A 12798-nucleotide genomic window follows, 5' to 3' on the forward strand; every position below is an offset into this window, starting at 1 on the left:
GAGAAATTGCAATCACAAGAAGCAATCACAACGAGGGTGAACAAAAGAAAGCTCAACACATTTACTTCATTCACAATTTTGCTCGCAGACCATTACAGTTGAAGTATACGGGTTGCCCCTTCGGGGTATTGATTCACCTGAATCGGGCATCTTACATCAGACTCAATAAAAGCAAAACAGACTCTAAGCGCAACTGTACAATGTAAGTCGCAAGGGAACATGCTCCCCCCTTCAAATCATGCACCATTCTCGGTGCCATCTGTTTCATGGTAAGCCCTGACTTCAGCTGGGTAACGACTGTTCATTCAGAATGCAGGCTCCCATGTTGGCTTTGTTGTTTCCTCCCACTGCACCAAGTATTTCTTTGCTTCACCCAAGTAGTTAACCTTGTGACGAAGGATCTGATTGAGGTGCTTTTCGGCATGTTGTGCAGTCGGGGCCCTCTGCATGATAGGAGCGCGTTGTGGCACACTGCGTTTTGGGTCTCCATCATCTCGATGAAACTGCTTGAGATTGCATACGTGGAACACCGGGTGCACCTTGAAGTCTGGGGGCAACTCCAGCTTGTATGCCAGCTTGCCCACCTTCTTTGTGATGGTGAAGGGTCCTTCATACTTTTTGAGCAGTCTGCGGTGCCGCCCGCGGAAGATTCTTGTACGACCAGGATATAGCTTCACCAACACTTGGTCCCCAACTTGAAACCCTGTGGGCTGACGATGCTTGTCCGGCCACTTCTTTATTCTCTTTACCACCTTGTGTAACAATGCCTTCGTCAACTCATTCTGCTCGTGCCAGTCACGAACAAACTGATAGGCGAAAGATGACCTTCCCTTTTCTTGTGTGGCAAGAGTGTGCGTAGTCAGTGGCTGCTGCCCCATGGCTATCTCAAATAGGCTGTGGTCTGAAGACTCACTCTTCTGCAGATTATAACAAAATTGTGCCACGTCAAGGAGCTTCACCCAATTTTTTTGATTGGCACTAACAAAGTACCTAAGGTACTGCTCAAGTAGCTCGTTGATGCACTCTGTCTGCCCATCTGTCTGCAGATAGAAGCTTGTTGAAAACAACAAATCAGAGCCAAGCAGCTGAAATACTTTACGCCAAAACTTGCCTGTGAAGCGAGCATCACGATCGCTCACAATGCTCTTTGGTATGCCCCAATGCTTCACTATATGCTTTATGAATAACTCTGCAATCTTCTTTGCAGGGCACTCCTTCGAAGCTGGGATGAAGGTGACATACTTTGAAAACTGATCCACCACAACTAGGATGAAACTGAGGCCCTCTACCTTTGGCAGACTAACAATAAAGTCCATGGAGATGCTATTCCAAGGACGTTCTGGAATTAGTAGAGGCTCAAGGAGACCCGCAACCTTCTGGTTTGTCCCCTTATCTTGTTGATAGATGAGACATGTTCGCACATACCCCTCCACGTCGTCCCTTATCTGCGGCCAATAATAACCGCACTCAAAGAGTGTTAAGGTCCGCTCCTGACCAGGATGGGCAACCCATAGTGTATCATGACACTCCTTAAGCAATTCTTGACGGAGGCTTCCCCACCACGACACGAAGATGCGTCCCCCTTTTGTCACGAGGAGGCCATCCGCCAGAGAAACAAGGTGTTGTGCTATCGAATCCGGTTGCATACCTTCGTGGATGCGGCTCAACAATGCACCCTTCAAATGCACTTCAGAAGGCTCCGCACACGCAGCTTCCAATTCAGCCTTGTGACTCAAGGCATCTACCACAACATTGGTCTTTCCAACCTCGTACTCTAAGGCAAAGTTGAACTCAGCCAAAAACATCTGCCACCGAGCTTATTTAGGTGTCAGCTTCTTTTGTGTCTAAAAATAGCTCATGGCCACATAGTTCATCTTGACGACGAACTTGACACCCAGAAGATAGTGCCGCCAAGCCCTGAGGCAATACACGATGGCTGTCATCTTACATTCATGCACCATGTAACACTTCTCTGCATCCTTTAGCTTATGGCTCTCATATACAATCGAATGGTCATCTTGCATAATAACTCCACCAATGGCAAAGTCTGAGGCATCTGTGTGGACTTCAAAGGGTCTCGAATGATCAAGCAGTCGCAATATTGGATCCCTCACTAAGTCTTTCTTCAAGTCATCGAAAGCATCTTGGCACGCTCCTGTCCAGAGCCATACCCAATTCTTCTTTAGCAAATCAGTGAGGGGCATAACAATGAGGGAATAACGTTTGATGAAACACCGATAGTAGTTTGCTAAACCAAAAAATGATCGCAACTCTGGCACTTTGCAAGGCAAAACCTATTTCTGGATGACTCTTATCTTTTGCCCAGCCATGCGCAACACACCACGCCCCATAATGTGACCAAGGAAGCTGATCTTCTCCTGCCCGAAGAGACACTTCTCTCGCTTAACATAGAGGTCATTCTCCTTCAGCAGCTGAAACACTATTCGCAAGTGCCCGACATGTTTCTCCATGTTGCTGCTGTAGATCACAATGTCATCCAAGTAAACTACCACAAACTTGTCTAAGTACGGGTAGAAAATCTGATTCATTAGGGTCGTGAACGTAGTTGGAGCATTCGTCAACCCGAATGACATTATTAAGAACTCGTAAGCACCATAGCAGGTGACACAAGTTGTCTTCGGCTCATCGCCATCTGCAATCCTCACTTGCCAATAACCCGATCTCAAGTCTAGCTTTGAAAAGATTCGAGCATTGCCCAACTGATCGAACAAGTCTGCTATTAAAGGCAATGAGTACTTGTTCTTTACCATGATCTTGTTCAAAGCACGATAATCCACACATAACCGTTTAAAGCCATCATGTTTCATCTGAAAAAGAACTGGGGTGCCAAATGGGGCTTTCGATGTACGAACAATGTCTGTGTCCAATATCTCATCTAGCTGCCTGCGCAACTCCTTTAGCTCAGCTGGTCCCATACGGTATGAAACAATTACGAGAAGCTTCGCTCCCAGGGTCAACTCAATCTTGTGGTCGACCTCACGTCTTGGCGAAAGACGCTTCGGCAATTCCGAAGGCATCACCCCCCCAAAACTCCTCCAATAGTGAAGCTAGGGTCAACGACACTGCTGCTTCTACCTTCTCTTCTTCTGTGCGCACTGTAACTAAGAATGTCTGCTCCCTATGCTTGACACCCTTCTTCAGCTGCATTGCCGATAGCACTGAAGACTTGCTTTTCTGCGTAAGGCATTGTACTGTGTGTGACATGTTTGACCCCATGATCGTCAACGTGTTAAACTTTGACAGCATCAGAACATTCTAGCTTCACAAAAACTTCATACCCAAAATCATCTTGAAATCGTCTAGGGGCACCACAGAGAAGTTGGCTTTACCGACCCAACTCTCCACTTGAACAGCCACATCTCTTGCTTCACAAAGGATGAGCTTGACCTCAGAGTTTACCATTTTGATGGTCCTCTGCTTTGGCTCAAGCTTCAAGCTCAACCGCTCTGCCTCTTTCCGCAAGACAAAGTTGTGTGTGGCCCCGGAGTCTATCATTACTGAAGTAGACTTTTCATTCTTAATGAATTTCAAGTACATAAGTTTCTTACTGACCTGCATGTTCTTAGCCGCACAAATTCTAGTTGCGTTAATCGATCGCATGACCCCCATTCTTGGTAGCATCGTCTTAGTATCACTGCATTCAGTATCGCTGCATTCTTTCTGTGCAACATTGGCTTGCCAGTCGTCTTTCACGAGGCGCTTTGGGCACTGCCTGGCGATATGTCTATCGTCACAGAACTAGCATGTCACAACCACACCCTTATTGCTATTGTTATGCTTTGTGAAGTTCTGTTTCTTTTCAGATTGATGGTGTGTCGACGCCTCACCTTTATCATCGCGCCGCTTATCCTTCTTGCCTCCGTAGACAGGCTTCTTCCCGACTTTAGTTGATGGAGTGAAAGGCTTGCGCTGAGTGTCAACTAAGCGCTCGACCGCCATATATGCATCTTCCAAAATACAGGGGTTGCTCCTTTCTACTTCAGACTGTACCCATGACTGAAGTCCCACAATGAACCAGTTGAGCTTGTCGTCTTCTGGCATGTTAGGTATCTCCAGCATAAGCTTCTGGAACGTTCTGACATAGTCTTGCAACGAACTAGAGTGTTTGAGCTCACGAATCATCCAGTATGCCTGCCTCTGCGCGTTTCTTGGCATGAAATAGTTGCACAACTCCATTTTGAAGTCGTCAAAGGTGTCTATCACACATTGACCCCTCTCCATGTCGCTGCGCTTCTGCCTCCACCAAGCGATATCATCTTCATCAAGTAAGGCTGTTGCGGCCTTAATCCTCAGATCCTCAATGATCACATTCTGGATATCTAGTAGTGTTCTACTTGAAATAAAAAGTTCTCAATGACCTTGCTATCACGAGAATCATTGAATTTCGTGGGTCTTTGCACATCAATCCTTGATGGCCTCTCACCATTTCCACCATTTAGGGTCACCGTCCGCTGCAACGTACGGTTCTTCAACTAAATCTCTTCTACTTCAGTCTACAAGTCGGTCACTGTAGTTGTCAACGAAGTGACCTGCCCCATTAGTAAGTTTACGTGCTCTTGCAGGCTCGCCACCACATCATTCAGTCCACTGAATGATTCACATGCGCGTGAAATCGCTTTTTCAAGCGAAGTCACATCTTTCACCAGCTTGTTAATAGTTGCAGCCAACTCTTCTTGGCCCCGAGGTGAACTCATCTCCTCAGCTTTGACAACTGCCTTGCCCTTGGTGTTGCGCAAGTTTTGATAAAACACCATGATATGTTGCTCACAAATCGCAGCCTGTCGGTGTGTCTGTCGACACCGACTCTAGAGTCCCTTCTCCAGCACGAGAACGAGCTCTGGTATCACTTGTCATGGGCCTATTTCCTTCAATGGGCCAGCACGGCACGATGGTCCCTCCTCACTGCCGCAAGCCTACTTTTCAGCTCACTTGCTGGTCGCGGAAGCTTGTAATCAAAGCGTAAGAGAGCAAAAGAGAATAGAGAAAGAGAAATTGCAATCACAAGAAGCAATCACAATGAGGGTGAACAAAAGAAAGCTCAACGCATTTATTTCATTCACAATTTTGCCCGCAGGCCATTACAGTTGAAGTATACGGGCTGCCCCTTCGGGGTATTGATTCATCTGAACCAGACAACTTACATCAGACTCAACAAAAGCAAAACAAACTTTAAGTGCAACTGTACAATGTAAGTCGCAATGGAACATATGCAGTGTTTCACAATTTTATATTTAATGGCACTTAAATATACTTTTCATATTTTAATCACACTTAAATATACTTTTCAGTCTTTTTCTTGAGTCTCACATACGTTTCAGTCTTAGTTCTATCTAACGTTACATTAATGAAATGTAAAAGTTGAATGCGTAGTTCATTAGTTGGTTGCTTTAGCCTATTTCAGTGTCTGTATTGTAAAACTTCTCGAGCACTCGACCTGCCCACCAAGGATAGTTTCTCATCGGATTTGACCTTGCGGCAAGGGAATCACACACTGTTCTATCAAATCCTTGACGTCCTTCCACTTGAACGCCTTATGCCTACCCGCCTAGCTATGTGTGCGGAGCCGTTGTGGGTTTGATCCTTTAGATTATGCATTCATTTCTTTGTTATAACAAAGTATATTGGGATCTCTTGCATTTTTTCAGACGCTTAAGGGAAAGTATATGCATAATTTTCATTTAAAATTTCTAGGTTCATGTGTCTGAGAGTTTAGTTTGAGATTTCTTTGAAGGAACGTGCTTTCTTTGAATTGGAATTCTGTTAACTTTATTCCTTCACATCTTGAGGCCAATTTATTCTTTTAAAATCTTCCTTTTCTACATATCCAAGGGAAGAAAGTGTTCATGGCCGCCAATAAATCTATTCTTATGTAATATTTTTGAATTGATAACAGTATAAGATAAACTAGATTGAGTTGATTCTTTCATGGCACTTGTCCTTGAAATGATTGATGGAGAATCAAGAATAAAGCATTTGATGTGGTTCCACTAACATCATGACCCATAGCACGCAGGGTTTGGTGCTTCTTTATGGACCAACCATGATAACTTTTGATTGAAGTGTGCTTGCCAAATGTCAGAACATATGATGTCAAAAGTGATACTCTAGTTGATTGTTGATTTGATGATTGATTTTTTTTCTGTACTTCAAAAAGAAAAAAAGAATCACTACTAATTCTGCCAATCGTTCTTTAAATTTCTTATGATCTGAATCAAGTTAGCTGTGATCTCCACACTTGAAAAGCATGATGGCAAAACTGATCTATGAATGCTAATTCATTAGTGAGTGAGAGAGCTCACTGAAGAACCCCACCTTCACTGGGAAGATCTTTTTTATTTTTTTCTCTGTTTTCTGATTTTGGGATGAACTGAGTCATAGTGGAAAACAAAGGGCAAACCATTTCAGCGATGAACATATTCTAAATCATTAGGCAAGCATTCTTAGCCTGTCATAAGGATATGTCATTTTGGCTACGTGTCCCTGATAACATGACAGGGCACGCTAACATGAATAGATATTATTTAATAATTTTGATAAATTATTAAATAATATTTTAATAAAAGATGATTTTTAAACATTAAAGTATAAAAAAACTGCTTGTTATTGATTAAAAAATAAAAAAAGGTGTTCTCCAGTCCCATTTTTCAAACAAAAATTGAACTTATGCGTCCAACCTGGTGTCACGTGTCGGGTCCTGCCTATATCTTTTGTGACATACTTCTTAGCCAAACTCACATTGTGCCACCTAAATGATGAGTTTATAGAGTTACACACACACACAGAGAATGGTGGAGAGCATATCACATTACAGCAAACCAACATTTTATTTCATTTACACATTCAACGACCCCAGGATCTCTTATCATGGTCTTGTCTACACTTGCTTGATCAAGGGAAGCTGGAGAACCTCACTGAACTCCACTCTCCTTGTTTCACCGTAAAATGTATTATGTTTATTGGGCAAGTAAGTAATCCAAATGAATCCCCTGATCTCCCATTCCATTACAGTCCCCATGGCTTCTCTCTTCAACTTCCATCTAATGCAGTCCCCATACTCATCCCCAGCAAAAATAACTCCTCCTTCCCTAGTGAATGCCCTGCAAGCAATTGAATACCTGTCCTTGAACCAAGCTTTAGGGTTTAACATAGACATCATTGAGGGTTTTGAAGAATAAATTTCTTTCAAATCATTAATTTCATAAAGAATCCAGCTCAGGTTCACAGTGTTTCCATCCACAGTCTGCTCAAATTTCCATGGCTTCATACTCACAGTCATGGTATCTGCTGTTGAGACTTTTAGGCCAAAGTGTGTACCAGGTACATCAAATCCACCCTCTATGTTCTTCTCTGTCCCCAACTCAATGGTTGGATTATCAGATGATTTGCTCACTGAGACAGACAGTACATGGTTCTGCATAATTGGATTGAGTTGCAGAGAAATCCGTGACGGGAAGTGCTTTTCGTCGACGCCGAGCCCTCTCTCAGTCATCAGATAGTCTGAAACCAATGGGACTAGATTACATCTCACATTGTCAGTGGCAACTACTAACTCAATCCAGTTTTCATTCTTATAGATGAGACTGTAACTCAGCTGGAAAACTGCTTCAAGGTTCTGGTGCTTCAGAGAGAAAAGGAGGCGATCGTCGTCGATATTTCGATTTGACGAGCTCTCGAGTTTTGTCGAAACAATTGGACTAAAGAACTGGATCTTCCATAGTCCAGCCGATGAGATGGAGTACGAAAATGGTTGGTTTGGTGAGTGCGGATTGTTCCCTTTGAGGACTCGGCGAACCGGGTCGAGACGCATCCAAGCCTGGTCTGAGACAGTGGTGTTGGTTAAGGCTAGGTGGATGGATCTCATCCATTGCTCTTCTAGATTTGAGCCCATGAGTTGAAGAAGAAGCTTGAGTGATTCTTTGGATTGTTTTGAGTTGGTCAAGTGATTTTGAACAGTTTGGATGCAGGAGGATCTGATCTCAGTAGGAGCTTCATAGACACAAACACAAAGAAGGACAGAAGCAAAAGCAAGATTAAAGATTTGAGGGTACTTTTGTTCATGGGTAGCACCGAGATATGAAGGAAGAACAAGGGAAGAGTTCCTCTTGGGACCATACTGTAGTACTTGTTTGATGAAACTGAAAAAGAGGTCTCTAGTAGTGTCTTTGGATATGAAATTTGATATGGGATCAAGCCTGCATGAGTTTGAGCTCCAAAGATAGACAGGGTAGTGGAAGTCAGCCAGTAAAGAGAAGACCACATATGAGTCTGAGTTGGGGTGTCTCTTGATGGAGAATTTGAGTGAGACTTGGTTTGATTTGGAATTGCAGAGATTGATGGACTGAAAATCTGTCTTCCATTGGGTAGTTGAAGGGAGGCTACTAATCCATGCCCAAATATCTGGGAGGCAACAAGAGGCAGCCATCAAAAGCAGAAGAGAAGAGTATGGGGTTTCTATGCTAGATTGTGATGCAAAGATGGTGTAATTTATAATCTTTATTTTGATGGTGTTTGAGAGATTAAGAGATAATCATCGAGTGTGTGAAAGAAACGTAAAAGCATAGATGTGGAATGATTCCATACTAGCTAAAGTGGCTAAAAGAGAGGAGAGAATAAAATGGGGGTAGCTTTACTGGGGATTCTTGTTACAGTCAGAGAAAGTCGAAAATCTCGAGCTGGGTGAAAATATTCAATTCTCTTTTGCATATATGTGATACGAGTACCAATCTTGTGTCCAATGTTTCAAAAATTTTCAAAACGTAAAAAAATCAACAAGCAAAAAAGTTCTAATTAATAACACGTTAATGTCAGAACAGCAACCGTAAGTATGGCAGGCAGAGCTAGCGCGGCTAGGTCTTTGATCTTGGGGTGGTTTCTCTGTGTAAATATATAAAAAAAAAAAAGACAATAAAGCCAGTGGGGCGTGGTCCACTCCAACCCATTTATCATCGGTTCGAGGGCAAGGTCTGTAAACGAGTCACATCCAGGCAACTCCATTTCCTAATTCAAACTGTTAGCCTCACTGTGGATGCAGATCTGCTCTCTGTCCTTTAGTCTGCCGTCCAATCCAAATCCATTATCCAACCTATAAGACCATGGTCCTAAAAGATTGGATAGATGCATTTTCTTTTGACAAATTTAACATGAAAAATCTCTTGGGTGCAGGTCGTGGGTCCAACCATTTCTTATCCAGAAGAAAAGAAGAAAGAGAATCCCATCCCAACCTGTTGGTAGCCCACTAGTGGGTGGGTCCAGTTGGTATGAGCCAGCTTGGAGCATGGCATCGATGTCCTTTGTGCGTTGGCTTATTCACAAAACCTTGGTCGCCTAGAATTTTAAAATTTTAAATCTCCTTCACGTCCAAATTGGCCAAATTGATTAAGGGGCATAGTGGGGGTAACCCTCCTTGTTGCACATTGACAGGCTTCTGCTTGGTAAAACCTTTGAGATCCGCTTTCCTCACAGGAGGGTACCCAGCTTCTGTAGCAGCACGGTGCGTCTCCAAGTAAGAAACCATGGTTGCCCTTAACCATGAAGGCAGATCTAGTACTTGTGAGCTATTGTCAGTTAACTTTGAGGTGCTGTAGGACGACATATAGGTCTACCAGGCTTGCTTGGCTAAGTCTGACCTTCGAGTATGTTTAGTTAAAAGAGATGCATGGGTATGATATGTCAAGGGCTTTTTTTTTTTTAATTGGAGAAACCGCCCCAGGCGCAGAGACCTAGCCGCGCTGGCTCAGCCTGTCTTACTAACAGTCTCTGTCTGTAAAAACTCTGAGGGCTTACCCCTCGACCCCATGGAGTTGTCAAGCTTTGGCTTACGCAGGGGGTGATGCCCATGGGATTTGAACGTAGACTGCCTGTCAAACGGTCTAGGCCCCATCCCACCACCCCAAACCCCTTGGGTCTATGGCCGGGTTATTTTAGTGAACTGCAACCGACAATTATTGTGATAGTTTTGAAAATAATGGATAAAATGTTATATTTGAAAACATCACAAGACTACATTTTAAATATATGTATCATGATTTTATGGCAATCTTTACTATTAGTTCATTTGCAAATCTGTAAAAAATGTTTAGTTTTTATTCTTTACATGCTTTTTATTTTATTATTTTTATTATATTTTAACTTGATAAAAAATTTGGTTCTTGCAAGTTGTTTTAAAAACAAAAAATAAATCAATTTTAAATTAAGACTGAAAAGAAATTCATGGTCAAATAATGGCCAAATTTTGACTTTTGTCACTATGCTTGCAGAATACAACTATAGGAGAATTATGTGAAAATGTTCTTGGTTTTCACAAGCTCTTTATAAAGATGGAGAACACAAATGCAAGGATGAGATTTGATCTAGTGCAAGTATAAACTGAGCTTAATTAATCTAATGAAAACTATGATGGAAACAAATAGTTGGGATGTCAAATGAGGTAGCTAGATTGTTGGGTTGTACTTTGAATTATCCCATCCCATGGAAATTATTGTTGGAACACGGTGGCCAAAAACATGATTTTACATGATCGAGATCCGTCACCTAAAGGCACGTTCTCTGAAAAGGTTATCTTTAGAATAATAGTCCCGCTTTGATAATTTGGTAATTTTGAAAATGTAACCGAGCTTGATTCAACTAAATTCATAGGATACAACTAATCATGGATCTAAAAAACAACTTTGCTTTTAAAGATGATCAGAAGTGTTCTCTCACACCAGAACTTGACTCACACCAGAACTTGACAGCAAAATGAGAAATTTACTTGACGCAAGAAATTTACTAGATCGTTTGACGGGCAGTCTAGGTTCAAATTCCATGGGCGCCACCCCCTGCATAAGCCGAAGCTTGGTGACTTCCTGGGGTCGAGGGGTAAGCCCTCGGAGTTTTACGCTGACAGAGACTGTAAGTACAACAGGCTGATCCAGCGTGGCTAGGTCTCTATGCTTGGACCGGTTTCTCTGAGTAAAAATAAAAAAAATAAGAAATTTAAAAAATTCTTGCGTATTAAAAATAAAAAAAGAAACGGAACATTTGACACGAGAAAAGGGCGGATATATATATATATATATAGCTCCAAAGGCAAAATCTGACCATTGGATCATGTTAAGCACATGTTACATGGGATAAGTTGACTCAAATATGATATTTTATACCATTTTTAAACCACCCTTATTTTTATGAATTGTGAGCCCTTGATTTTCACCTTCTCAAAAATGAAATCTTATTAAGTATATATTAAACATGATCAAACCTTCTCATATATTAAATAAAACATGCTACACACATTTGCATGGTTGATTTATCGTTTGGTGGCTAGATCTATAAAAACAATTGGTAATCATAGTACAAAACCACCCACACACATATTTGCTACTAATGAAGTTAAGGAACTAATGATCTAAAAATCACAAGTGCAATTTTTTTTTTTTTCCTATGAGAGTTTTTTTTTGCTTTCAAACATACCCTTAGTGTCAACTTTATAAAATATGTCAAGGATGCAACTAGATCATGTTTAAAAACTAAATCTGAATTTGCATCCAATTGAATCAGATTTATATATTTTTTATCAAACCAGACTAAATGATTTCGGGTCAGTCAGATATCATATATGCCTAGCCTAGGGGTGTCAACAAGTTCTGTTCCTGACTCACTTGATCTGGTAGGATCAGGGTTTGGTAACAAAGGAATGGATCCAATTAACTATTCTGATCGAACACATGAGATCAGATTATTAAACGAGTTGGATATGGTTTATGAAATTTTATACCAAACCAGGATCTAACTCAAGTTCCAATTAAAATTTGGAATTTCTCATTGTACAAAACTTTACCGGGTTTGGTTTGTGTAATTTTTATTGGATTCAGGTATGATTTTGTTTTATGAAAGATAAGATCAGAATTGGATTCAGATATGATGCTTACACCTCAGTCAGATTGCTGGTTCTGGAGCCACCCATTTTGACGGAGGTTCGACCAGTTGACACCGCTATTTGTGCCTACCCTAGTTTAGATTCCTGACTCCTCCCCTTCCCTCCCCCCCAATGGTGTCTTTGTTCCTTATGGGCCGTTTCATAGACAGAATGCAATCATCCAGGATGACTTCATCCTGAACAAAAGCGTCAGACCCCTCGGTTCTGACATTTGTCTCCAACAAAGCAGGACATAGTAGTCTTTGTGTCACACTTTGGTGGGACATCATGGTGCTGGAGGACGATTGTGTCTCACCAATCAAACATCGCCCCCAAATTCCTTTTGTCAAAAGCAGACTGCCTGCCAGTTGAAATCCATTAATCCACGAAAGATGATGTGGGAAACTTAGGGCATGTTTCCGAGTACTTTGCAAAAATGATTTGGAAACACTTTTGGATCTTTCTGTTTAAAATGAGTCACTTCATCCAGCCTGTGATTCCCTTTCTCTTTGAATGGGGGAATCGTCTTAAAATTTTCTCATGTTTGCAATCACTGAGAAAATGGTACTCTTTAAGAATCGTTCTCTCAAAAGTAGAGAGAATGCTTCTCCTTTGGCTTTAAACAAACATGCCCTTAATCTCTAACTTTTGCATTTCTTCCATATTTCTTTTAGCTTTTTATTTCTATATATCTTGAATTTTAAGATGATAAGATCAGTATAATGCTGTTATTTTCTTTTTTTTTCTTCTAGATAATTGAAAAAGACAATCTTTCTCGCTCAAGAGCTCATTTGTGTAAAAACCCAGGTCCCCCTTGCCCATCATAGAGTACACACAGCAAGGGATGCATATCCTTGGGTTTGGAACTTGTGATGTGATAA

General features: G+C 41.6%; 1 protein-coding gene across 1 annotated transcript; it reads right to left on the minus strand.

The window, feature by feature from the left end:
- Nucleotides 1–6846: 6846 nt before the first annotated feature.
- On the minus strand, nt 6847–8443 carry LOC149831420 (uncharacterized). Its single transcript, XM_090013014.1, has one exon. It carries the CDS (start codon nt 8441–8443, stop codon nt 6896–6898), a length of 1548 nt encoding a protein of 515 aa, XP_089869140.1. The 3' UTR covers nt 6847–6895.
- Nucleotides 8444–12798: the final 4355 nt, after the last annotated feature.

This window comes from Nuphar pumila, chromosome 7 (assembly GCF_984573655.1).
Source record: "Nuphar pumila chromosome 7, dmNupPumi1.hap1.1, whole genome shotgun sequence".
Classification (NCBI taxonomy): domain Eukaryota; kingdom Viridiplantae; phylum Streptophyta; class Magnoliopsida; order Nymphaeales; family Nymphaeaceae; genus Nuphar; species Nuphar pumila.